Consider the following 26842-nt stretch of genomic DNA (forward strand, 5'->3'; position numbering starts at 1 on the left):
GTGGGGGCGAGTACTGTGCCTTGTGGAACAGAACTTTTCACTGTGGCACCTTCAGATTTAACTCTGTTTACTACTACTATTTGTGTTCAGTTGAAAAAAAACCATACCCCCGGCCGGGATTGAACCCGCGGTCATAGTCTCAAAACTCCAGCCCGTCGCGTTAGCCACTAGACCAGCTAGCCACAATAAGATTCATCCAACTAGGTATATTTCTACACCATAGGAAGGTTAGCACAGGCACCACTGTGACCACAAATGCAAGTTTTTTGGTGTAGAAATATACCTAGTTGGATGAATCTTATTGTGGCTAGCTGGTCTAGTGGCTAACGCGACGGGCTGGAGTTTTGAGACTCTATGACCGCGGGTTCAATCCCGGCCGGGGGTATGGTTTGTTTGCAATCGTGTCATTACGATTTCTTGAGTCAAGTTGTGTTCAGTTGGTTAGAAAGTTGAAGATCCATCTCCCCACTTTGCCAGTTATTCCTTTAGCATGTACTTTGTTCGCTATTATGCCATGATCGCACTTGTCAAAGGCTTTTGCAAAGTCTGTGTATATTACATCTGCATTCTGTTTTTCTTCTAGTGCATCCAAGACCATTTCATAGTAATCCAGTAGTTGCGAGAGGCAGGAGCGACCTACTCTGAACCCATGTTGCCCTGGATTGTGCAGTTTTTGGGAATCCAAGTGATTTGCAATCTTGCTTCTTATCACTCTTTCAAAGATTTTTATGATGTGGGTCGTTAGAGCTATTGATCTATAGTTTTTAGCTAATGCTTTGCTGCCACGTTTATGGAGTGGGGCTATATCCGTGGTTTTTAATGACGGGAATTTCACCCCATGTCTAAGCTCCTTCTCCATAGTATACTTAGGGCAGGCGAAAGTGGTTTCTTTCTTGCAGTTCTTAATGCATGCAGTTCCATGAGTCATGGCCTGATAAACCAGTTAGCTGGCGAAACGTTTTCTCGGTAAAATATCAGTGTTGCAGACATCTTCATCTATATTACTCATGTATATTTGTACGGAGACATTAACACGAGAATTCAGAAAGCGGCCAAAGTAGACACGAAAATATAATCTTGGGAAATTTTAATTTCTACCAGGATGGTTAGAACTGAGTGTTCTGATCGATCAGCTTCTGGACGCACGCTGGTCAGGAACTGATTTGAGGAACTTTTCAAGTGTCCTTTTGAAGACAAGGAGAGGTCTGTTGGTAATTCCCCTTACACACGAAGGGAGTGAGTTGAAGAGTCGGGGACCACAGACACTCATTTTCTGTATTCTCGTCCCGCCCCTGCTTTTCATTGGAGGTAGTTTGCACCGTCTGCCACGTCTCTTGCTCTCAAATGAAGTTATTTCGGTGTGCAGGTTTGGAATTGGTCCTTCCAAGGGTAAATTATGATTTACTTTTCTCGACAGACTGCTTTGTAATATAGTTTGTGACAGAACTAGAAGTAATAGCCTGCTTGACCTAGTTCTGGCAAACAAGAAGACCCTTGTAAATGATCTTTAGGTCACCGAAGAACTTGGCATAACTTTATAATCATCATCATTACGTGGAAATAAGATCATAAGGATAATGCAGTAAATATCCCAGATTTCTACTCGGCAATCCGCACAAAGATTTCTTGGCACCGGCGAGGGCCTCTTCATCCAAGGACTTGGACCTGACTCCTCCTCCCTTAGATCGAACCTGATTATCTTCCATTCCCCAAGAACTGTACGACACCCTACGGGTTTAGCGCTTCCCTCGTGGATGTAATACTTCACTACGACAGTGGACACGGAACACTAGGAGAGTGTAGCATGGAGCAACGTTACAGCAGTGAAGATCTTGTATGCTATTCTGGGAGTTGTCTTTAACATGTGTATCTAAATATTGTGTATCCAGGCTGCCCACAAGAACATGTATTCCTCACAACTCGATTCACGAAATCGTAATAGCACGATTGCAATATAATTAATATATTGTATCCTGGCACTTAATCAAATAACTGTTACATCTGTCGGGCGAATATTTCATACTGTAACTGTAATAAAAATCTATTTGTAAAATTGTCATAAATGAGTATATTTTAATTTGAATGTGTGTATCTTTGTATATAAAATCAATTACTGGTGCACACTGTACGTGTATGAAGCGAGTGATTGTGCATTTACTGTGTGTGAGAACATGAAATTCTGTAAAAGTATATAAATGCGTAGTTTCCCATACATTTGCATTTTGTGTAGTATAACAATCGTATGTGTTTGTGGTTCGTATGTATGTATGAATAAAACAATGTGCGCTGGTCACCGCTTTTATATACGAGCGCAGTGCCGTGTATTGTGCCTCAGTATTCACTGTTCATCTCTACCTTTCCCTTACAGCGCCCCTAAGCGGGTTGGAGGGACGGCCGTGGCGTCCCAGCTCTACCGCACCTCTTCCTTTTCCTCTGGCCGCTCCTCCGCAGCTGACCAGGAAGATATGTACTCTGACGCATCACTAGAGGACGACGTACTCGACCTCAACCACAAGGTCAGCGAGGTCACGTGGAATACGCCCACCTTGTTAAGTTGGTGGTGGTGTGCTAGCGGCTTGGTCGGGTAGTGCGGCACTCTGCATGTTGCACTGGTCTTTTTCAAGCTGATTGGTAACCTTAATAATCCTTAACAGCTTGGGAGTTGTGGCAGTAGTGTATGCTTCTTTCGTAGAAACGTAATACAGTACACTACTATTTTTTTCAGATGCACTGCTTGTTTCCTTTATCTAATATTTGTTTCATTGTTTTTCTTTCAGTTGCAGGGTTTAGCATGCTTTACTCCTGTTTTCTTCTCTATGTACATTAGAAAGCCTGTTTAAAAAATCTCGTAGTACTCCGTAGCCTTTGTAGCATAGTTGTAGTACTGTATTTTGCTTTAGTTTTGACTAAGATGGTTCCTCCTTGTGTGACTTCTTCAGGAGGAATAAACCTAGTGTGTCTGAGGAAGACCTCTTATTCCTCCACCCGGACCACTTGCAGGACGCAGAGTATCTTCACACAAAGGTAAGGCTAGAGTAGGCGAGGGTTACGAACATGCCTGGTTCTGTAAGTCTCTCCCAAGTACTGTCAGTTAGAACCTCACGTTATCAGCACTTCACAGCAGCAAATATTTAGGACAACTACAAGACAGAGGTATAATAAGGTAAAGCGGCTCTTAAATGCGCCAGAAAAAAAAAAAGATCAGCACTTGAATCTTTACATTTCATCCAGTTAATTTTATCATGCTATTCTTGGAATGTGGTTAAATAGTTGTACATCTTAAAAAATAATTTGTTGATGTTAGTCTATAACTAAATAACTAGTCTATAACTAGAGGTACTTACCGAAGACCTCTCTTGATAGGTCTTTAAACTTTCAACGCCGGTGATTCTTAGAAGGTTTGAATTAGTTTTGGCTGTGTAGGCAAATTGGGTTTTATGTTGTGAATCCTTCCTCTTATTGGCTTCAGATCTTCAACACAACGTTTTACTGCATTAAAAACTAAATGCCACACTATGCTATTCTTTTTTTTTTTTTTTCGCCCATTGAGGTAGGAACTGGGCTTCCGGGACAATGGATCGCCTTTCTCGGATAGTGCATCGACCAAACAAATACAAATACAAATTGTATTTCTTTGCATAGTATACAGTGCGAGATTTACATATAAAATATTGTTAAGTACAATGAAAGCCACGAGGCTGCCTGAGCATTTTAGGCAGACTAATACTAATGCTTGCACACTACTTAAATCTTGACAGGTTTTGGAGTGGTAAATTTTAATTTTTCATTGTTACGTTAATATAAACGAGAGGTAACCAAAGTTTTTTATAATCATTAAGGTTTATAGTAGAGAGGTTGCAAGAAACAAGTATTACAATTAGTGAATTTACATTTTGTCTCGCAAGAGTCCAAGCATTGTCAGCCTAAGCTTTCTCAGGAAGTATTAAGAAGATACAAATAACAAAGCGGCACGGGTGAGGCTGGTGTAGTAGTGTTGGGTTCTGGCTCCGTAGCTGCAGTTACTTTTGTATCATATGGCAGTATAATGATATTCCTAAATTGCGTTTCGTTCTCGGTGTGTCGTGGAGTAGCAGCTTCGAGAAGATTCCCGTGTCTGTTATACGAATCTGCTTAAGACTTGTATATTACATTGACAGTTGAGAATTTGTTAGTCCCAAAGTATAGGCCTTGTAGAATGAGATTGACTAATGGTCATAGTGGCTATGGAAACTTCAGATAAATTTTAAGGCAAATAGCACAGATTTTAGGAAATTGTATGTATAATTTTATATGAAGTTATTTTAAAACAAGATTTTTAATGTTTTAAATGCTGAGTGAATGCGGAATCCCAGCATTCAGTTTGCCCACCAGTAAATATATAGCTTATCAGTACCGAGAGTCAAGGAAGCTGTGTGGACCCAGTACTACTGGGGACAAATGTTTATACAGAAGCATATTTTATATTCGAAAACCCGTTAAATTATTGTGTAACATGATGCAGTTGTCAAAAGCGTAAGTGAACAATTGTTGTAAATAACTGAAGTTGATGACACAGCTACTGTGTGACCCTTACTGGTTTAACGCTTAAGTTGATGATGATGATAATCATAATAAATAATCACGCAGTGTAGTATCAGTTGCATCCTCGTAGACTTTTATTCCGTGGACATTATTTGAAAGTTCCATTATTTGAGAGTTCCAAATTTAATATTAATACATTTATTTGAAAGTTTCAAATTTAATATTAATACATTTAGGATTGGTACGCATACGTGCCTCGAACTCTTACTCGGTAATTCTGTCATGTACAATTTTCACCTTTATTTGCGACGTTGGACAGGCTTCTCCACGAACAGCAATAATCTGATAATGACGATACGTTTCTAAGTTGTGATCTGCGTGGCAATCTGTTGGGCTGAACTTGCTAATAGGTTATGATGCAAGTAAATTGTTGCCTTTTTAGAATTTTGATAACTGATATATAATTTTTTCATATATGTGGAAAATTACATTTATCTGAATGTATCATTATATACATAACAGTAAATGAACAAAGATAATTATTATTTTATCAGTTAGACAAGTAGGAATTTGGAACACCTAGGTGACAAAAAAATGTCCCCCTTCGATACCTACCACTGTCATATCCACAAGTTGCTCTGGACCTATTAATTACAAATGAAAAATACATCACCAGGAATGCTGGTAAATATATAAATGTGTGGACTGTATATTAAATTAATAAAGAATTATATATATACACATTTATTTATATAGAAGGAGAATACATCTTAATCATAACACTCGCCAATTTGACTGGAGATTTATGTGTCATGTACAGGACCCCCCCCCCTTTTTGCCTACATTTATGAAAAATTTACTGGCCAGAATTTAAACATAAATTAGACAGCTTATCTGAGGTTCCTGGAGTTGTCCTGTCCTGTCGCCTGATATGTCAAGTTATGCAGGAATGCACATCCAACAATTTCGCCTCCTGTTTGAGAGGTGTCAGCCCAATTTTAACCTCTAGAGCACGAAAAATTCTTCCCATTATTCACAACGTCTGTTCAATTCAAACAATAATGGCGACTCCTTCTGCGCAGGCGCAGCTTCCCGTTTTCGGTAACAAATTTTGTTAAATACAGTATGGCCATCTATTTACATATAACTACTGTATTTCTGGAAAATATATACAGTATTTTCCACAATATGTATCCCAAGTTTCCTCTTAGCTATTGGGACTGTTTGGCCACCAACCTCCTCAAGGGAAGTAAGTACTATGATGCTGGCGAGGGGCTCTTGATTCAAGGTAGTGGACTTGTCCTCTGCTCTCATTTGTTGGATCGAATCTGATTGCCTCTTATTCCTCAAGCGCTCTGACCCCTACAAGTTTAGTACTTCCACTAAATATGATAGTATAATAAATATGATGAGTATAGCGCCACCAATGGTAGTGTACTTGCTTATATTTCACGAAATTTGAAAAAAAATATGAACAAATTAGTGAAAACGGGACACCATGAGCTTATATAACTGCTCCTGTAGCTAAAAAAATAAAAATAAACTGCAAATAGATTATTATCGAATTTGAGTACTATTAGTAAGTGACCTCGTAGTGTAGGAATCAAGTGGATCATGTTAAAACCTGCGTTGCAGATGAGATATGCAAGAAGTCTAAGTTAGCTTCAGCAAATTTATTTATGGCCTAAGTGGTACTCGAATAATCCAAATAACGGATTAAATCTATTATATGAAGGTGCAGACGAAATTAAGGTAGAGAGTTTAAAACCTAGCTAGCGAGCACTACTAGGCTCGAGAAGTTTGCTCCTACTTCAACAAAGTTAGCCTCGTGTCCAGAGCTTAGCATGTTATTCAGTTATTCCGTTTTCCTTAACGCAGGTCATTCAAACTTGTTCGGGAATTAACTCTTAAGAACTTTAAACTTTGGAAAAAAAATCTCGTAAATGGAGATAACATTCGAAGCTACCACCACCTTAATTGAAAGATACTCATAGTAATGTTTGATTCAAAACAATTACTGTGTTCTTGTTCTGGAATAAATTTATAAGGCATGCTAGATTGTCTTGGTAATGTAAAAAAAATGAAACGAAGTATTTAAGATTAACAGATAAAGAATGTCAAGCAACTAATTCTGAGCCTATTGTGGAGAACAAAGAAAGGAAACGAGCTAGGGTGTCGGAGTGTAGGAGAAATATTGCCTGGAGGGGATGGGTGGAGTGTCTAGGTGTGTATGTAGGAGGGATACTTGACTGTTTGGTGTAGCTAGTTGTTCCTCTGAAGGTGACGCACATAGTGGTGGTGTTGGTACCATATGGAAGTGGTTGCTTTAATGTGCTGATGTTGTGGTTACAATGTGGTAATCAGTATTCTCTAGTGTTGGTGATGTCAGTGTTCTTAGGGGCGGATGAAGATGTTATTGCCGGTTTATTTGTAATTACTATAGAATTGCTATTGGCTTCTGGTGCATTTGTCTTAAAAATCGAACGAGCTGCCAGTGCAATGTTTAAATGGTATTGTATTTTTACCCATGATTAAGTATTTTGTGATATAAGACAACAGTATTGGACTAATTGATATTACTTTATAAAAAAGGTAGTATCCGTGTTGTTTAAAACAAGTGTTTGGCGAAAAAAATTGCTGAGTATGTCAACTGTGTTGAATACTTAGCAATTTTGAACCCCTAGAGCTGTTAATCTAAGCAGAACGGTAGCTACTCCAGAGGTTGGCTAGAATAATACCTATTATAGAGTTTAGTTACCAAATGAAATATTTTCATCATTGTAGTGTCTGGAATTTTCAGTGCGATGAATGGTTTTGAAAACCGACAAGTTGAAAATTGAGACACTTATGCAACATATGGGAATGTTTATTGATACCCATATGTTGCGTAAGTGTCTCAATTCTTCAATTTTCAGTGTACTAAGAAACAGCTGGGGCTACCCATTGAGTGTGTTTAAACATACCGTGGCCATGCTATATAGCTTTGAATCTGCATATGCAGCGCCACTGGTACTCTTTACACAATTTAATTACCATTAGTGGGTAAAGGTCACGCAGAATATTATTCCCCACCACATAGGGTAAAGATTCAAAGTCAACCATTACTCGGTTAAAGACCTGGTCGACACTTTTTTTTGTCATTCATACAAACCGTGTTGTCCGTTAGTCATCCTCAGGGAGGTCCCTTGATGGTAGTGAAGGGCTCTTGATGCAAGGAATTGAACTTGTCCTCTTCTTGGATCGAATCTACTTGCCTCCTATTCCCCAGGTGCTCATATGATCCCTACGGGTTTTGTGTTTTTCCCTGAATATATGTATGTCTGTTGGTCAACCATGCCTCGATCCCTGGGAATTTATTCTCCAGTATTATTTTGCTGTCACTTTAATCAGTCCAGTGTGAAACATTTCTCATCAGGCTTAGCGAAGTCCAGCAAAAATAACTTACATTTTTATCAAAAAACCTTTGAAGCTAGTTAATTTATTAGGCAAGAAAGAATATGAATCAATGCTTGCGACTTCAAGATCAAATTGTGTTCATTAATCTACGTGACTTCGAATTGCATCCCTTATTGATTCTAATAATACTCCGATATGGTAAATGTGAGGAAATTAAAACATCATCAGAGTATAAAACAAATTCCAATCACACAATATAGCGATAAACTAACGTCAAAGATCTGGGAGTGATCATATCGGAGGATCTCACCTTCAAGGACCATATACATCGTATCAATCTCATCTGCTAGAAAAATGACAGGATGGATAATGAGAACCTTCAAAACTAGGGATGCCAAGCCCATGATGACACTCTTCAGGTCGCTTGTTCTATCTAGGCTGGAATATTGCTGCATACTAACAACACCTTTCAAGGCAGGTGAAATTGCTGAACTAGAAAATGTACAGAGAACCTTCACGGCACGCATAACGGAGATAAAACACCTCAGTTACTGGGAACACTTGAAGTACCTGAACCTGTACTCCCTGGAACGCAGGCGGGAGAGATACATGATTATACACACTTGGAAAATCCTAGAGGGACTAGTACCGAACTTGCACACGAAAATCACTCCTTACGAAAGTAAAAGACTCGGAAGACGATGCAACATTCCCCCAATGAAAAGCAGGGGTGTCACTAGAACGTTAAGAGACGACACAATAAGTGTCAGGGGCCCCAAGACTGTTCAACTGCCTCCTAGCATACACAAGGGAGATTACCAACAGACCCCTGGCAGTCTTCAAGCAGGCACTGGACAAGCACCTAAAGTCGGTACCTGACCAGCTGGGCTGTGGTTCGTACGTTGAATTGCGTGCAGCCAGCAATAACAGCCTGGTTGATCAGACCCTGATCCATCAGGAGGCCTGGTCACAGACCGGACCGCGGGGGCGTTGACCCCCGGAACTCTCTCCAGGTAAACTCCAGGTAATCATGCTAATGAAACGGTAATCTAACCAAATACCTGAACGTAATAAAAATATTGGTTCTAAGTAAATGTTCCAGGCAGCAAAAGATGTATGCAATGATCTCAAGGAATTTAAGTATACATTTGTGACTTAACATCACTTAACAAGTGATGGTATTTTGTTTGTCAGGAGAAATGGGAACAAGACTGAGCAACTTAATTGTACTGATGTTCTCACGAGCACACTATATTGATACAAAACTATTATAAAGACAGTATCAGTATAACTGCGCTTATCACATGATACGAAGAGGCCATGTGATGCGACATGATACTGGTTGGCTCTGTGTGTGTTTATATATATATATATATATATATATATATATATATATATATATATATATATATATATATATAGTTTATTTTCACATTATGAAATTATCAAGACATCCTATACCGATTCAGACATCAAACCAAATGTGAATCAAAATGTAACTTGGTAAGTTAGTTCTAAAAGTTTACTTTTAGTTTCATTAGGACAAATGTTTAATTAGTGAAGCTCAGGATTATTTTGGTTATCGTAATTTTCGAAGAGCTTCATAGCTTGCTTACGTCCTGTGGTTCATGGTTTAGAAAAAAAAAAGGTTTAGGTGTCGTAACCATGGTCATATCGTGTGATAAGAGCGTTCCTTCGTAATCTTAACTGCTTTATCAGCTGCCGATAAGTCTTGTCTTTTTATTCTTGGCTAGTCTCTTGCGGAAAATTGAGAATGTAAAGTACCTTCTGTAAGCAAGTGAGGCGTTTGTGGATTATTACTGCTACAAGAAATGTATTAGTATATTGAAAATATAAAAGATAACTGAGGAGAGTGCAGTGGTAGTGTTTCTAAACGTGTAGGATCACCTGCGTTGTGACTTGAGCTGCATAGTAAAACAGTTCTTGTTCCATTGTATCGTGATCAGATGTGGGTAATTTTGTGCTCCGAAACTATCGTATGTAAATCATTGTGTGTTTTATACTAAAAATAAAACTTTATAAAATTACTAAACATAAAAAGGCCATGAAACCTCCACTTGTATATTCGTTTTCATTCATCTAGTATACTTGAATATTAGACTAGTCTCAAAATTAAGAAACTAAATTGTAATTTACTGATATAACCTTACTACTTCCATCTACCACTTCTTTCCACGGCACATCTTTCAGAAGTGAATTACTCCCAGCACGCTGTAACACTTATTGAAAGGTGAGAAGTGCTATGTGAAGAAAATGATTCAGGGTGGTGTAAGTAGGGATCTGTGAACGACCACTGCAGAGATGTAGAAAGAAGAAAGCACCTCTAGAGTTATGTACCACAGACAGTTTGTTCCCGTTGGCTATATACATTATCATAGTTCATTTAAGGAGTGAAGAATGTAGCAAGTCTTCGTACTCGAGTAATGTTAGGGCGTTGGAGCATGGTATTCTTTAAAAACATGCTTTAAAGAATGCTTCTTCGTGCACACTATGGTGCAAGATATCCTCCAAATAGAGCATTCATTTTCGTACATGTTATATTCAAATCTTTCTGTAGCTGTAGAAGTGAAACATCAAAATAGTTGATTATTCTTGGTTAGGTTAACCTAATCTATATTTATGTATAGTCAACCGTAGATAGCGAAATATCATAAACTGGCGGCGTACATAGTGGGACACAGTTCCCATTATTAGAATTCCACACTCTTAACATTGTGAAGATAATATATTGTGAGGTTTAGAGTCGTATGTACTGTATATTGTGGACTGATAAATATGCACATGAATACACATGCGGTCAGAGTGCTCCGTAAGTGCCACAACTACTGATGAATAAACGTACGTAGTATGAGTTGGGAAATTTGCACAAAAGCTAAGAGCAAACTTGCCTAAATACACATTACACACAGAGTTTGAGTTCGTGTTAGGAGAAATTTAAAGCGAAGCCAATAGTGCATAAGTACTTGTTGGAAATGGAGCTAAAGAATTTTGGCTTTATAAAAAAAAAAAAATAATATCTTTGGTTAGGCTTTGTTTAGATTATGCTGCTCAGTTCTGGTGAAGGTAAGTGGTCGGGAAAATATACAGAGAAGGATGGCGAAGTTGATTCTGTGTATTAGAAACTTTTACTAGGAAAAGCCTGAACTTACACTCTTTGGAAGCCGTAGAATTAGGGAAGATGTGATTGAAGTATACAAATGGAAAGCAGAAATATAGGATATAAATAGCGTGTTAAAAATGTGTAACCACAAAACTCCGAGTAATGGATTAAAGTTGAATAGATTTGGATTTAGAAAGGATATAGGGAGGTACGAGGTACTGGTTTGGTAATAGTTGGTGACAGGTACAAACCTCCAGGTAGCATCACTGAAATAAGGATTTTGGGTAACTTTAAATATAGGTTGAACGAGCACATCAGTGGGTGTGGACACGAGTTGGACCTGCCTAACATAGGCCAGTAGGCCTACTGTAGTGTTTCTTAATTTTCATGTTCTTACCCTCCCCGTGGATCGAAACTGATTCTCTTAATTCCTTAGGCTCTACATGACGCCTATGGTTTTAGCGCTTCCCTATGAATGATATTTATAGTCAAGACTTCTGAAGTGTGTAGAATTGCGTTCATATCTCGCACAATGTCTGTTCTATATTAATAGCAACTCGCCTCACTGCTTGTGCTGGAGGCCGCAAGGGGTGCTGACGAAAGGGGGGAGGGGTTTTTCATTCATTCTCCTCTTCTAAACTTATCACGCTAAAAATCCACCCATAACTATTTTCGACTACTACCCACTTAAGAGGAGGGAAGAGGGGGTAATTTGTAGTTTCCTGCATGGGTTTTGGCCCTAAAGGTGGCCCCGCTAGTGAAGTCCTTACGACCAGTCTTGTAACTCAGGGATGCCAAGTCTTTCCTGAGCTTTCAGAAAAAAAAAATCGTGGTGTGGTCACCATTGTGGAATTTTTAATTTATGCAGGTTATTTTAATCTGCTGTGAATAGGTAGGTTTTGTTGTTGAAATGTGGGAGTAATTTTTTCTTGCTAGTTCTTCGTTCATTTCGAAAGATGTATTTCCCTCATCGTATACGAACACAGTGCAACAGTGTACATTATATCTATGAAAGGAAAATGTATGCTCTTAGGACACGTCTTAAGTGTATTATGCACTTGTCCTTTTTCCACATTGTGTATAGTTATATTTTTTGCTTTTATTTGTCAGATTTCGCATTGTACATTATATGCACTGGGATTAAAAGTATTCTTGATTGCTGATTTACAGACAAAATACATCTCGTGTAAACGATAGGCCTTAAAACTAACGAACTATTTGTGTTGGTTGCATATTTAGAGATTAACATCAGTAAACAGTTAAGATAACCTACTTTATGCATTATATAAACTTTCGAATGTAATTTACATTTTTCAGACATTTTCATACTAAATCATATAAGACTGATCTAGACAAATGTACAGTTATGGTGAATGTCAACATGCTTGTATGTTTTGAGCTCTTGTTGTATTGTTTCCTTGACTTTGAACAGTTCCCTTGGAAACTATGGAAAATCTGGCTGGTGACAAGATCCTACGTTGTTGTTGAGTAATAAAACTTTTAACGGGGAATCAGCGTCAAGATGAGTGTTTCGCAATAACACAGTGGTGATGCTTTCTCAACCATAGTGGTGACACTAGCTGTGAGCCGCCGGCCTACTGGGTAATAAAACAGACTCGTGTTAAGTAAAAAATTATACAACACCGCATTATCTAGCAAACCACCTAGTGTATTTTAAGTACATCGTTGATACTGTTGGTTGTGTAGCTGTACAAGACTCCTATTACTCTAGGTAACGACGACAATATTGCACCCTGTGTACTAGACTTTAAAAGTTAACTTTTGTTTTGTAGTAAGCTAGATCAAACCCACCTAATCTGGAGCCCTTATTGAACAGATTTTACCTGCGAGTTTTACCAAGATATAAAGCTAACACTTTACGGGTATCTTAGCTTTATCAATGCAGTAAACTCTCGCTCCAGTAACGGTTTAGCTCAAAAACTGGTTTTGCAAGCATAGCATGTTTTACTTTTGTGTTGGTAGTTTGCTGGATTGGCTAGAGTTTGGTCCTGCCTTAAGGTGTAATTCTGTGTGTATGTGCAGTTTATCCGTAGAGGGGTCAAGGTATATTCGATGGCAAGAAGATTGTCGTCTTAACGTTTCACGCACGCAATATACCTGAAACCTCAAAATATGGCAGTAGTTAGTATTGAAAATCCTGATATATCATGCTAGGGATGAATTTAAATAGAGTAAATCAATTTTGAGTACTTGCTATATAGGAAGTCCTGTGAGGAGTAGATATAACCTCATGTGATTGATAATTTGTGAATGAGCACGCTGATAAAACGAGAGATTTCGAACAAGTATTTGTGGAGGAACAATGGGGGTTAACCGAAATTTGAAATATGTTGAAAGTAAGTTAAACATAAAAGATAAAATAGACATTTTAGTGATACAAAAAATAATAGCTACAGAACATGGAAAAATGGAAAACTAAATATGGCATTTCATTGTATTTCCAGAAGAAAATGGAAAAACGCCACCAGCAGGCAGATTAAATGATATTTAAATAACCATAGGAAATTAATTATGGAAGATAATGTAACAGGTTTGATGTGGCAGGATATCGCCGTAGGTGGTATAGGAAAGTGTTTACCCACTCTAGACTTAAAGAAGAGGACACCCGACAGATGAAGACATTCAAATAAGCAAAATTTATATATACCTTCAGCGATAAACTGGTATTAGGTCAACATGTCTTAAACTCCAGGGCATGATAGTTATTTTCGTCCTGTTGGATTAAACTTAATCATCTCCGGTTCCACAGGCGCTGTGTGGCCCCTACGGGTTTGGCGGTTATTATAATATAACTTGCCCTAACGCAAAATTTTGTTCGGTGTTTAAGTAATTTATTTTATTTACCGTTTGGGTGAAGGGTAACACCAGTCAGTATATTAAGGTGAAACTGTTTTTTCGGTACGGGACCAGAAAACACAACCACCTAGGAGCTCCAGGGAACAGAGCCACCCTGGGAGGCTGCCAGGGGACAGGGCCACCCTGGGAGGCTGCGGGGGAACAGAGCCACCCTGGGAGGCTGCGGGGGAACAGGGCCACCCTGGGAGGCTGCGAGAGAACAGGACCACCCTGGGAGGCTGCGGGGGAACAGGGCCACCCTGGGAGGCTGCGGGGGAACAGGGCCACCCTGGGAGGCTGCGGGGGAACAGGACCACCCTGGGAGGCTGCGGGGGAACAGGGCCACCCTGGGAGGCTGCGAAAGAACAGGACCACCCTGGGAGGCTGCGAGAGAACAGGACCACCCTGGGAGGCTGCGAAAGAACAGGACCACCCTGGGAGGCTGCGAGAGAACAGGACCACCCTGGGAGGCTGCGAAAGAACAGGACCACCCTGGGAGGCTGCGAAAGAACAGGACCACCCTGGGAGGCTGCGAGAGAACAGGACCACCCTGGGAGGCTGCGAGAGAACAGGACCACCCTGGGAGGCTGCGAGAGAACGGGACCACCCTGGGAGGCTGCGAAAGAACGGGACCACCCTGGGAGGCTGCGAGAGAACAGGACCACCCTGGGAGGCTGCGAAGGAACAAGGCCACCCTGGGAGACTGCCAGGGGACAGGGCCACCCTGGGAGGCTGCCAGGGGACAGGGCCACCCTGGGAGGCTGCCAGGGGACAGGGCCGCCACCCTGGGAGGCTGCTAGGGGACAGGGCCGCCACCCTGGGAGGCTGCCAGGGGACAGGGCCACCTTAGGAGGCTGCCAGGGGACAGGGCCACCCTGGGAGGCTGCCAGGGGACAGGGACACCCTGAGAAGCTGCCAGGGGGGACAGGGCCACCCTGGGAGGCTGCCAGGGGACAAGTGTGTAAAATAATTTGTTGATCTTAACAGTAATAGACATTTTTTAGGTCGAGGTTGTGTGGGTTACAGCAGTATGTGTATCCAACCCGCTGAGTTTTGAAACTAGTGTAGTGCAGTAATGTGAAAGGATGGATTGACTGTAATTAGAGTTTAATGAAGTTCTTTAAAGCAGACTATTTTTTTAAGAGATGAGAATTGGAAAAGTGATAAAAGGAAGTCACGAGGCTAGGTCACCAGTGGAGTGCATCAAAAACTAGTGCCAGCAGTTGTAGTTTCTAATTTATGTGAAAGCTGTAACAGCGAAAATATACAATTAAATTTCCTTGAAAGGCTGCCGATTTTAATTAACCTAGCTGAAATGTTTTATTGTGTATACATAGATCGACTGACAATGTAGCAAGTACTGAATTAGATTCAGCTTTCGGAAAAAGTCTAGTTTAGAAATTTATTGGTTGGTTAATTTATATTAAGTGTCGCCATTGTTAATAATTTATATAATTAAGCACAGTTGATATCTGTAAGAATTTATTTAAACAGTATTTCAAATACAGGTTATTGATGCAAAGGAATCATTTTGTCGTATGTGAAGTATGTAAGACTTCCACGGGATGTCCGCTCGTTCTTTGTGTCAAACAAAGGAAATAGTTATCACTGACACCACTCCACTTCCGGTGAACTTTCGTAAGTGTCCTGACTCATAGGCATTAAGTTGCCGCTAACTGCAGGACTTTTTAAATTGGGAAGGAGAGTCTACCCCATGAATCCTACCAGGGCGTGTGGTTGCTTATTTTGGCGTGGTAAAGTATTATCAGCTAATTACCACTTTGTCTTAGGCACATGTTTATTGGACACTAGGTGTGGGGTGTGTTGTAGTCCTTCACTTGGCTCGCCTCCCTCGTCTGTGGAGAGGTAGAGCTGAGGAAAGTGTGGTGGGATTCAACTTCATCTGTCCACGTAAACATAGCTTAACCTGTTTGCTTTTCCTTAAGCATACACGCTACAGTGTTTGTGTCTAGTATAAATGTTTAAGAACTTAACAGGATATTAATGCAAAATAGAGCATCAAGTTAGCATACATTCATGCTTCTTCACGACTACCCCTCCCAACCTCCTATATAACTGGTTTTAGTTAACTTTCCTGCAGTCACTCAAGATTGCTGGATCTTATCGAAGCTACTCGTATGTATCAAGGACGTATACACGCATTTTTCAAAATTAGGTTCAACTTTAAAAATATTGGAAGGTCTGAGGAGGTGAAGGGAGGTATGACACAACGGGAGGACTACAGAACATAAATGACAAATAATTGTATATAAATAATATATAATGTTTTTTACTTCGTGTTTTGCACAAAGATTTTATGTGTATAATGCATACTTTATTATAATTGAGACTACAGTGTTCGTTTGCGTATATTCGCCTTTAAACTGTTTTATACGTCATGTTTTGGTAATAGCTTTTAGACTCGTTAAGTTAATAATAAAGGTATGATACATGCTGAACTTTTTAGAGCCCGTGTTGGTTAACTTGAAATTCTGGAGCGTCTAAAGTTGAAACAGTAAATTATTCATATTGCCTCGTGTGCTGGGGGGATGATATTGATGGGTAGTGACAGCAAGACAGTGTTTAGGGATTACGTCAGCTGTAATCTAGACCCCCAGACGAAGGCCACTCTTACTTCCAAGACATTCAAGGATGTGGTGCTAAATCATGCACGACTTGATAACTTGCATTATTGCTTAATCCCATTTTGCTCTACATTATTTACATAATGCTATATCATAGTTTGTTTTTTTTACTAATAACCTATCAAAGGTTAAGAGAAGTGGAGGCATTTTTATACGTAGTTTATCATTTGAGAATTTTTTATTGTAATTAGCCTGCTGGAGGTAGCTACAATTATATAGCTCGAGAAACTTCCTGCATTCGATACTCTGACAGAGCAAGACTTAAAAGTATCCTGTGCAAGTCTGTTTACACCTGCTGCCACTGTTGACCTAGCAGTAAGTAGGTACTTCAGTATTAGCCACCATTGTCGTAGTGACTAACTAGTATACCAAAGTTACGGACAGGCTTTTGAAATACGCTGACGTAGGATAACTCGCATAGCTTGTAAAGATGAATCTTTACATATAGTATCGTTAATGATAAATGCTTCACAACTGTTACTAATGTTTTATAGCCAGTTGACTTACCTCTTAGAACGAAGGCAGACACAGACACACTCACAGAAGTAAGACAAGAGAGAGAGGGGGGGATAGACTGCATTTTCTTGGACTGCAAGGTCTTCGACACAGTTCCTCACAAGATGAATCAGGCACACGTAACAGGAAAGGCACTGCAATGGATCAGAGAATACCTGACAGGGAGGCAACAACGAGTCATGGTACGTAACGAGGTGTCAGAGTGGGCGCCTGTGACAAGCGGGGTTCCACAGGGGTCAGTCCTAGGACTTGTGCTGTTTTTGGTATATGTGAATGACATAACGGAAGGGATAGACTCAGTGTCCTTGTTTGCAGATGATATGAAGTTAATGAGGAGAATCAAATTGGTCCAGGATCAGGCAGGACTACAAGGAGACCCCGATAGACTACAAGCCTGGTCCAGCAACTGGCTCCTTGAATTTAACCCTGCCAAATGCAAGGTCATGAAGATTGGGGATGGGCAAAGAAGACCGCAGACACAGTATAGTCTAGGTGGCCAAAGACTGCAAACCTCACTCAAGGAAAAAGATCTTCGGGTGAGTATAACACCGAGCACATCTCTTGAGGCGCACATAAATCAGATAACTGCTGCAGCGTACTGGCGTCTGGCAAACCTAAGGATAGCGTTCCGATACCTCAGTAAGGAATCGTTCAAGATTCTGTACACCATTTACGTCAGTCCCATACTGGAGTATGCAGCACCAGTTTGGGATCAACACCTGGTCCAGCACGTCAAGAAATTAGAGGAAGTGCAAAGGTTTGCAACAGACTAGTCCCAGAGCTAAGGGGATTGTCCTACGAAGAAAGGTTAAGGGAAATCGGCCTGACGACACTGGTGGACAGGAGGGTCAGAGGAGACATGATAACGACATATAAAATACTACCCGGAATAGGCAAGGTGGACAAAGACAGGATGTTCCAGAGATGGGACACAGAAACAAGAGGTCACAATTGGAAGTTGAAGACTCGGATGAATCAAAGGGATGTTAGGAAGTATTTCTTCAATCATAGAGTTGTCAGGCAGTGGAATAGCCTAGAAAGTGACGTAGTGGAGGCGGGAACCATACATAGTTTTAAGACGAGGTTTGATAAAGCTCATGGGGCAGGGAGAGAGAGGACCTAGTAGCAATCAGTGAAGAGGCGGGGCCAGGAGCTGTGAATCGACCCCTGCAACTACAAATAGGCGAGTACAAATAGATGAGTACACACACACACACACACACACACACATTGGGAAGCGATGTAGTGGAGGCAGGATCCATACATAGCTTTAAGCAGAGGTATGATAAAGCTCACGGTTCAGGGAGAGTTACCTAGTAGCGACCAGTGAAGAGGCGGGGCCAGGAGCTTGGACTCGACCCCTGCAACCTCAACTAGGTGAGTACACACACACACACACACACACACACACACACACACACACACACACACACACACACACACACACACACACACACACACACACACACACACACACACACACACACACAGACACACACACACACAACACAGACACACACAGACACACACACACACAACACACACACACAACACACACACACCACACACACACAACACACACACACAACACACACAGACACACACACACACAACACACACACACAACACACACACACACACAAAACACACACGCACAGCACACACACACACACACACACACACACACACACACACACACACACACACACACACACACACACACACACACAACACACACACACACAACACACACACACACAACACACACACACACACACACACACACACACAACATACACACACACACAACATACACACACACACAACATACACACACACACACACACACACACACACACACACACACACACACATTAAATTCAAATAAATAGCTAGGTGTGTGCGCGCTGGTAGATTGAAGAAAGTCGGTGTTTTGTTCATATTGTTCACATTTCGAAGTAATATCGTAGTGCATTCAAAGATAATCCAGTAAAATACCAAAATTTGTCATTGTTGTGTTTTATATAATAGGTAATGTATCGAGGTATATTAATACACCTAAGTATTCAATTAAACAGTTGCATAATTTCTTGGGTATGTATGAGTAGCTTTGAAAAGCTGCACTTTTTTTTTTTAGGGGGGGGGGAGACATTGCAGTCTACTACAATTTACAGTCATTAATTCCGGTATATTAATGTGGCAGGGGACCTAATGGAATATAGAAATTCATCCTGTTTAACAGTTCTAAATTTCGATTGCGTTTGCTACTTTGAAACCTTAAGGGTAAAAAATTTTAACTTGGTGAGCGTGTATCCGCACGAGTCATGTTCTATAAGCAGGCTGGACCTACCTACCCTGAAGACACATTGCTGGTTTTTATAGTATCATTAATTGTACTAATAGGGCGTACCACAGGTTTAGCACTTGTAACGAGTAGATATCATAGTATTACTGGAGCAGTCTTAAATTCATCATGACGTACTTAATTGACAGAAAATGGATTACATAGGCAGAAAGTACAATGCCTGCGCTGTGAAATAGATATGGCGATGCGGAGGATTATTTTACCTGGAGAGAGTTCCGGGGGTCAACGCCCCCGCGGCCCGGTCTGTGACCAGGTCTCATGGTGGAACAGGGCCTGATTAACCAGGCTGTTACTGCTGGCTGCACGTAATCCAACGTACGAGAAACAGCCCGGCTGGTCAGGCACCGACTTTAGGTGCCCGTCCAGTGCCTGCTTGAAGACAGCCAGGAGTCTATTGGTAATCCCCCGTATGTATGCTGGGAGGCAGTTGAACAGTCTTGGGCCCCTGACACTTATTGTGTTGTCTGTGTAATGTCTGCGTACCTCTAAGGTACCTGTTGAACAAATGTCTTAACCGGTTAACCGTTTTTTGGGTTACCTTACTTAGAAGACAACTGTGTGGTAGTGGGGGGTGTACTCATTTGTGGTTGCAGGGGTAGAGGCGTAGCTCCTGCCCCCGTCTCTTCACTGATCGTTGTGGGTTTGTGTCCGTACGTACTCATCTATATGGTTGTGTGGGTCGATTCACAGCTTGTGACCAGTTTTACCTATTCGGCGCGCGCGCCAAATAGGTAAAACTGGTCAGTTAGCAAGAACTCGTTTAAAATTAAGTCCTTTCTAAAACTTTCTATTGTACCTTTAAAGATTATTTTTTATGCTAATGTAAAAATTAATAATTTTGTAACAAAAGAACCTCAGAAAACTTGCCTAACCTTATTATAACAAGCGCAATTTATTTTAGCCTAATCCAACTAAATATATTTTAGATAAATTTACAATAATTTAATAAACACAATGAAATATATTTTTTTCGTTAGGTTCAGAATGATTTTTGCGAAATTATTGCATACACAAATATTAGCCTGCCTTATTCGGCTAGAAGAGCGTTGCTATTTAAGCCGAAATCGCAAGTTTTACCTATTCGGCACGACATAAAAATATACACATACACAAAGCAAACATTGAAAGGGACCCAGAATGACGAATGTTTATTGGTTCAACGGTAGGGGAGGCGTTGTGGAGGGTGGAATTGTGGCTGTGGGGCATGTAAGGCGAGTGGCAGGGTAGGCGGGTGGTGCCTGGCAAGTTGGCACCCGCGTCATTCAGCTCCCCTCAGGGCCACATTGGCCTCCAGGCACCTAGTGCCCATGGAGAAGCTGTCCAAGCAGCTCAGTGTCCCGCGCTACCGCTCAGATCTAGTTGTTTACACTATAATAACGACATCACATCGAAAATTGTGGATCGTTCAGTGATTTGTGTTGTGTTAATGTAATGATATTGTAAGAATTTTGTTTCATTTGCACTTTTATAATCGTCCAAGTAAATTTTATATCTGAAATAAATTAAAATGGTATATATTTGTAATTTAAAGCACTTTGGTCAACACCTTGAAAACAGCGGCACGGAGATAACTTGAACTGGTATTCTCGTATACCATCGTCATCCCTTCAGGTTGGCACTTAATATCGAGACATTTACTATGGAATTAGTAATAATGTTGATGTGAAATATATTTTCTAAAGGAATATTAAAATTCTTATACTGTTTTACTAGCTTTTATTATTTTTAAATTCAGTTAGCAGTGCATTCACGCGATACAGTTCGTCTGTTGGTGGCAGTTTAATATTGATCTTCTGGTGCCACAGTGACGGGAGCAGCATAATGAGATATGACTTAACACGAATATAATGCTCTGGGGAGATGTATAACACACTTGATGGTATAGCCTTATAATCCGAGTGTTATAACACCAGGAATTATGATAAATCCTCTGGTAGTGGTTTTTCTTAATTTATTATTACCTATTCTCTTGTACGAGAAGCAGCAAGTTGATTATATTTGCCAGACTGGCATAAGATAGCGGTAGCAAATATAAACGATGAGTATAATGAAGGGAAAAGGGATGAGTAAGTGTGGAGCGAGTCTGGTGCAAAATTAGTTAAGTGTTGACAGAAATCCTTAACAACCGTACTCATAAGCCTGTCTGCTTTATAGATCTCCATATTTGCTCTCTTGTCTTGGTTTGTACCCAGTGTTGGTGCAAACGAGATGTTGGAGTAACGTTTTTAGTACAGGACGAAAGAGACTAGTCCCAGTAAGCTGGAGTTATGGTTGAGACAGTGAAGATGATAGCGATGCTGGTACTTAAAATAAATTCCCGAGTGGAGTGTAGTCTCGCCTTACAGTTTACGTGGCGCACATACATAAATTAATTTACTGTGGCAAGTTGCTTTAATTCTGTTTATTCATTTACAAGCAGTATAGTATATAACGGTTTCGCTTACTGGAAAAGTTAAAAATAGGAAAAAATAACTAAGATCGCTAACAAAGATTGAGAGATCCTCGTACACCATCCCGGATCTATTAATTCTTAGTTTGAAGTGCGGACTTTGATTCTTTGGATGTATGTAGATGCATGAACACTTTTTGATGCTTTGGAAAGTTGATTATGAGAAGTCATCAGTTATATAGGATAACATATACAACTATGTGAATTCATACATGAATGATCACTTGAAAATAACTCAAGCTGCTCTTAAGTTATTTAAACAAACCTAGTTAAATATATATTCATATAATGTATATTATTAGATGACATACTTGTGAGTCTCTAACAATTCTTTTTATCAAACGGTCTAGTTCCTAGGCCTTTCAAGTATCTATACTTAGAGCAATTGCTGACAGGCTTACTTGTGGAGTTCCTGTTATAGGTAATAGGATTTCTCTTGTACCTTCTCTAAGCCTTGCGCTAACAGTAGCAGTAGTGGCGTCCAGGCAACGAAGCCAAACCATGGCTCATTTATTTATTTATTTATTTTTATTTATTTATTATAAATTTGTGCACACATACAGAGGTACAAAAAAATACAGATAAGAGCAGTATGCCAAAGCCACTTATACTATGCATAGCATTACGGGCTGGCTTAAAATTAACTTAAGATTAACTAAGCAATGATGAAGTCAGTGATAAAACATTAATGTAAACAGATTACTATAAAGCACAAGTGAGTATTACAAAGACAGGTCATATGAAGGATTCTGTTAGGTAGTGTATTTAAAAAATAATAAAGTTAGATTGGGTTTTAGGTTTAACATTTATGTGATATAATTGTGAGAAACATTTAAGATATACAATTTATAAGGTTCAGTTATTCAGTATTTATTTGGTTTTGGGTGAGTAAGTGATCTTTGAGTAGAGACTTGAATTTATAAACAGGTAGTGTTTCTTTTATATTTACAGGTAATGAATTCCAGATTTTAGGGCCTTTTATGTGCATTGAGTTTTTGCATAGTGTGAGATGAACACGAGGAACATCAAAGAGTGATCTGTGCCTTGTGTTATGGTCATGTGTTCTGTTGAGGTTGGCAAGGAGATGTTTGAGGGGAGGGTTAATATCAGAGTTAAGTGTTCTATGTATGTAATAGGTGCAGTAATAAGTATGGATGTTTTGTATGGTGAGTAGGTTTAGTGTATTGAATATTGGTGGAGTGTGCTGCCTGTAGTGAGAATTTGTTATCATTCTAACTGCAGCCTTTTGTTGGGTAATTAGTGGTCTGAGATGGTTAACTGTTGTTGAGCCCCATGCACAAATTCCATAGGTGAGATAGGGGTAAATAAGAGAGTGATATAGGGCCAGGAGGGCTGACTGTGGAACATAGTACCGTATCATCTGAAGGATTGGTTACGTACTGACGATGAGGGATGAACTTGTGTGGGAGAGTCAGGATATGTTTAGTGAAGGCATTCACCTGGTTATTAACATAACTGTGAAGAAAAGCATTCCATTGGTAGGCAAAGAGCTCTGAGCAGAGGGTCGACCATTTCCTCTCTCCCACACAGCCAAGTCGTGCGCGGTGATTTCTCACATCTGTTGGAAGCTTCACCGTTCTAAACATTCGCTATATCTCTTCTTTCTCTGTCAGTTTGCTTCTGTCTTTGTCTCTCTCTCTGTCTCGACTTAAACCTAGTTCATGGCTTTGAGTGAGGTAAGGACAGATTTACACTAACTACTGAGTTGTGGGAGTGTCAGTAGGGTCACAGGGTCACAGATGGTGCTGCTGATGAAGACTTAGGGTCCAGTCCCTGGACCCATTATGTACCTTTGTAATCTTTTGACTACCGCCCACAGGATGGGTATGGGGTGCATAATAAAGATATTAAACTAACTGATGAAGACAATGACAGAAGTTCTGTTTCCGAATCTTATGTATTAGAAGCCGCGTAGCTCAGCGAAAACATATTGGACCTGTCACTACCAGGGCCACGGTTCGAGTCTCCCGTCCATCTTATATGTATGTATATGTAATATGAAAAATCAGGTAGGTACTGTAGCAGTTTAGCTTAAAGGAAAAAATTCCTGGTAGAAGTGATATTAGGTACAGGTACAGGGTGGCTTGTGTAGCTACAAGAGGATAAACATGTGATCTGGCCTGCTGGGAGCTGCACTGAACAGAACGGCATTCATTACTCAAAACAGTGCCACCTTGTGCAGGGCCACGCTCTAGCTGGTGTGATGAGAACATTTCAGATAGCCAGTAAGAATTTGCCAATTTGTAATGGATAGCTTACAAGGTTAAATGGGATGGTGATGGAAAGACGGAACTCGCAGGATTATGTACAAGGTACCTTGCAACATTCAGCAGGGGCGCTGGTAGACTTGAGAACGGAAGTTGATTCAATGTTATTAGGCAGTTTCTGTTGGATTGTCACTTCTTTTTTTTTAACCAAAGTTCAATAAACCACATTCTTTGGTTACCTCCTGTCTAAGACATTTTACACACGATTTATTTCTTGTCTAACTCAATCACACGGGATGGGCTTCCTGTCATAGTCCATCACACAGAATGATTTTCCTTTTATACTTCAGTAAGTAAATTTACTTAAATGATTCATTACCTTTGTACCTTGTTCAGCTATCATAACTTTGGGGCCCAGTCCCTGGACACATTATGTACCTCCCACAGGATGGGTATGGGGTGCATAATAAAGATATTAAACTAAACTTTTTTACTTCATCACACAGAATAGGTTTCCTGTCAAACTCTATCACATAGAATGAGTTCTCAGTCATGAAATCTGTTAGGTTGAGCTGGAATGATTCACTAGGATGAAGATATCGTCAAACATTCTACTACTAGTTCAGTAGCTGCCAGAGCTTTGTTTCCTTCTAACAGGATTCGACTTAGTGAAAGAAAATGGTACATGGTACAGATAATTTGTGGTTAAAGAACCGTTTGTAAATACTTGGGGCATTTCATTGTGGATACGTTTCGGTTCATGGATCATGGTCACTTCAAATATTTTGAGTGAACGAGGTCCCAGGACCGAAATGTATTCATAATAAAATGTCCTAGATGTTTGCTCATGTGGTTGACCACCGAGCTGGAGTTACCTTTACTGTTATACATAGGGATTATTATTTTGGATGGCTTTCATTTTTTTATGTATTTGTGTGTTGTGGAAATTTGACGTGGAGCTTCTGACACCTGACATCGGCGAGAGCAGGCATTCACCTTGAAGATCTCCATACTGAAGTGCTGGAAAAAAATTGGCAGACCTCAGGTCTGCTGTCTCTTTGAGGAAACCCATAACATGTTTTTCTCCGGGGACCAAGAATTTCTGGGAATGAAGTGATGGTAGTAGTGGGTCAAGTACATCGACTTGTAGGGATTGTGTCCTTCCCTCTGACAGTCAGCACCACCTTGCTGAACAGCATTAAATGAGACGTAGGTGTCTAGCAGGGTAGATGCACAAGTATAGTTTCATACCACAACCTGTCTGCCATTATTCGGGAGGTATAATGTGATCCCATCGTGGCAGTTGGCAGGAGTATCTTGGTTTTTGGATAATAAAGCACTGGGCTGTAGCAAGGCTTCTCTTTATGACCTTGTTGACTACAGTGTGTCTAACATGCTTTCCTTTGCAACTAATGCAGTCCAGACCAAAGTATTAGCTACTACTTTGCCGCAAATGCACATGTTATGTAAATAAGTGCAGCAAGACAGTCACTGCAGTGTGAAGGGTCTGTGGGTTGAAATGTGTGCCAGTCACTGAGGTGGAAGCTGTTTGGAGAAGATCACCTGATTTGTACTCGGCTGAAGCCAAGCTCTCTTCCTTTCAGAGCTTGCACTCTGTAACTGCAGAATTCCATGAAAGGGCCGTCCTAACTACATTGTTAATGGGCCAAAGTTTCATCTGTCTTTATGCTGAAAGGGTATTATTCTACATGCTGATGCCATATCGTAGGTAGTCAAATTACACCATTTTGTTGGATCCATTCAAGGGGGATAAGAAGGCTGGCAAAGTAATCTGAGAGGCTGCATGTATGCTTGGCATACCTAATTTAGCTGGAAGTGTAGCTTGCTGGAAGTGATTCGCTCAAGGATATAGGTTTAGGATTTTCTTTTCTAGCATGGACCTTTAGAAGAATGACATGTTCTGAGAGACCCGCCTAGGATAAAGCACATCATAAGTAGTAGATTAACTTGGGGAGGGATGGACATGGTGAGATGAGACATTGTGGGTATCATTGTTACTAATCATAGTGTCCATCATTTTAAAATAATTGTTTTTAAGGATCTCGCCAACAGAATTAGACGTAAGTTTAGCACTATTCAGTGGAACCAGTGACTCGCAGTCTTGTTTGTATGTATGTGTATGTACATATATTATTTCTTACCTCAGCGGCCGTCTCGCACCAAGGCGGGGTGACCCAAACAAGGAGAAACATATTCACTATCATTTATTCAATAGCTGTCTTGCCAGAAGTGTGCCGACATTGCAGTTTAGATTACCCTTCAACTGCAACATCCCCGCCCTTCCTTTAGAGTGCAGGCACTGCCTTTCCCACCTCCAAGGCTCAAGTTCTGGAATATTTTATAACTGATTTATGAATCTTCTCTCGCTGTTCAGAACTAGAAGGGAGCTGTCTTCCGGAGCTGGGAATCCAGTTCTTTGAAGCCTGTTGCACATTTTCTCCATGGCCCAAGGGGCTCCGATCTTACTGGAATAAATTGCCGATAGCTCCAAGTCCCCATATTTGTTTAATTTATTGTGTGTTTATCAGCTCTTTCTTCCCCCCCCCCTCTCCCTTTCCATTTCCCCTATTGCTCAGCATTGTAATGAATGTCGGTGTTAGCCATGGTGGATAAGCAAGTATAATCCTATAATAATAGTTTACTACTGTCCTGGGAATGATCATGATCCCATCAGGGCACTTAGCAGGACTGCTGGATGCTAGGAATATGGGTTCTCTCAGTCGG

At 40.4% G+C, this 26842-nt stretch overlaps 1 protein-coding gene across 7 annotated transcripts in view; it reads left to right on the top strand.

Moving 5' to 3' along the window:
- The window catches only part of nuf (rab11 family-interacting protein nuf), an 820792-nt gene that overhangs the window by 724564 nt on the left and 69386 nt on the right, over window positions 1–26842 (top strand). For 6 of the 7 annotated variants that reach the window (XM_070082903.1, XM_070082913.1, XM_070082918.1 and 3 more), the window contains one exon: window positions 2369–2516. In XM_070082903.1, coding sequence (XP_069939004.1) covers window positions 2369–2516 — 148 coding nt within the window. Of the gene's footprint in view, window positions 1–2368; window positions 2517–2939; window positions 3025–26842 lie in introns of all 7 variants that reach the window. The other variant, XM_070082936.1, reaches the window with a different exon arrangement.

The sequence above is a fragment of the Cherax quadricarinatus genome, chromosome 1 (assembly GCF_038502225.1).
Source record: "Cherax quadricarinatus isolate ZL_2023a chromosome 1, ASM3850222v1, whole genome shotgun sequence".
Lineage (NCBI taxonomy): Eukaryota > Metazoa > Arthropoda > Malacostraca > Decapoda > Parastacidae > Cherax > Cherax quadricarinatus.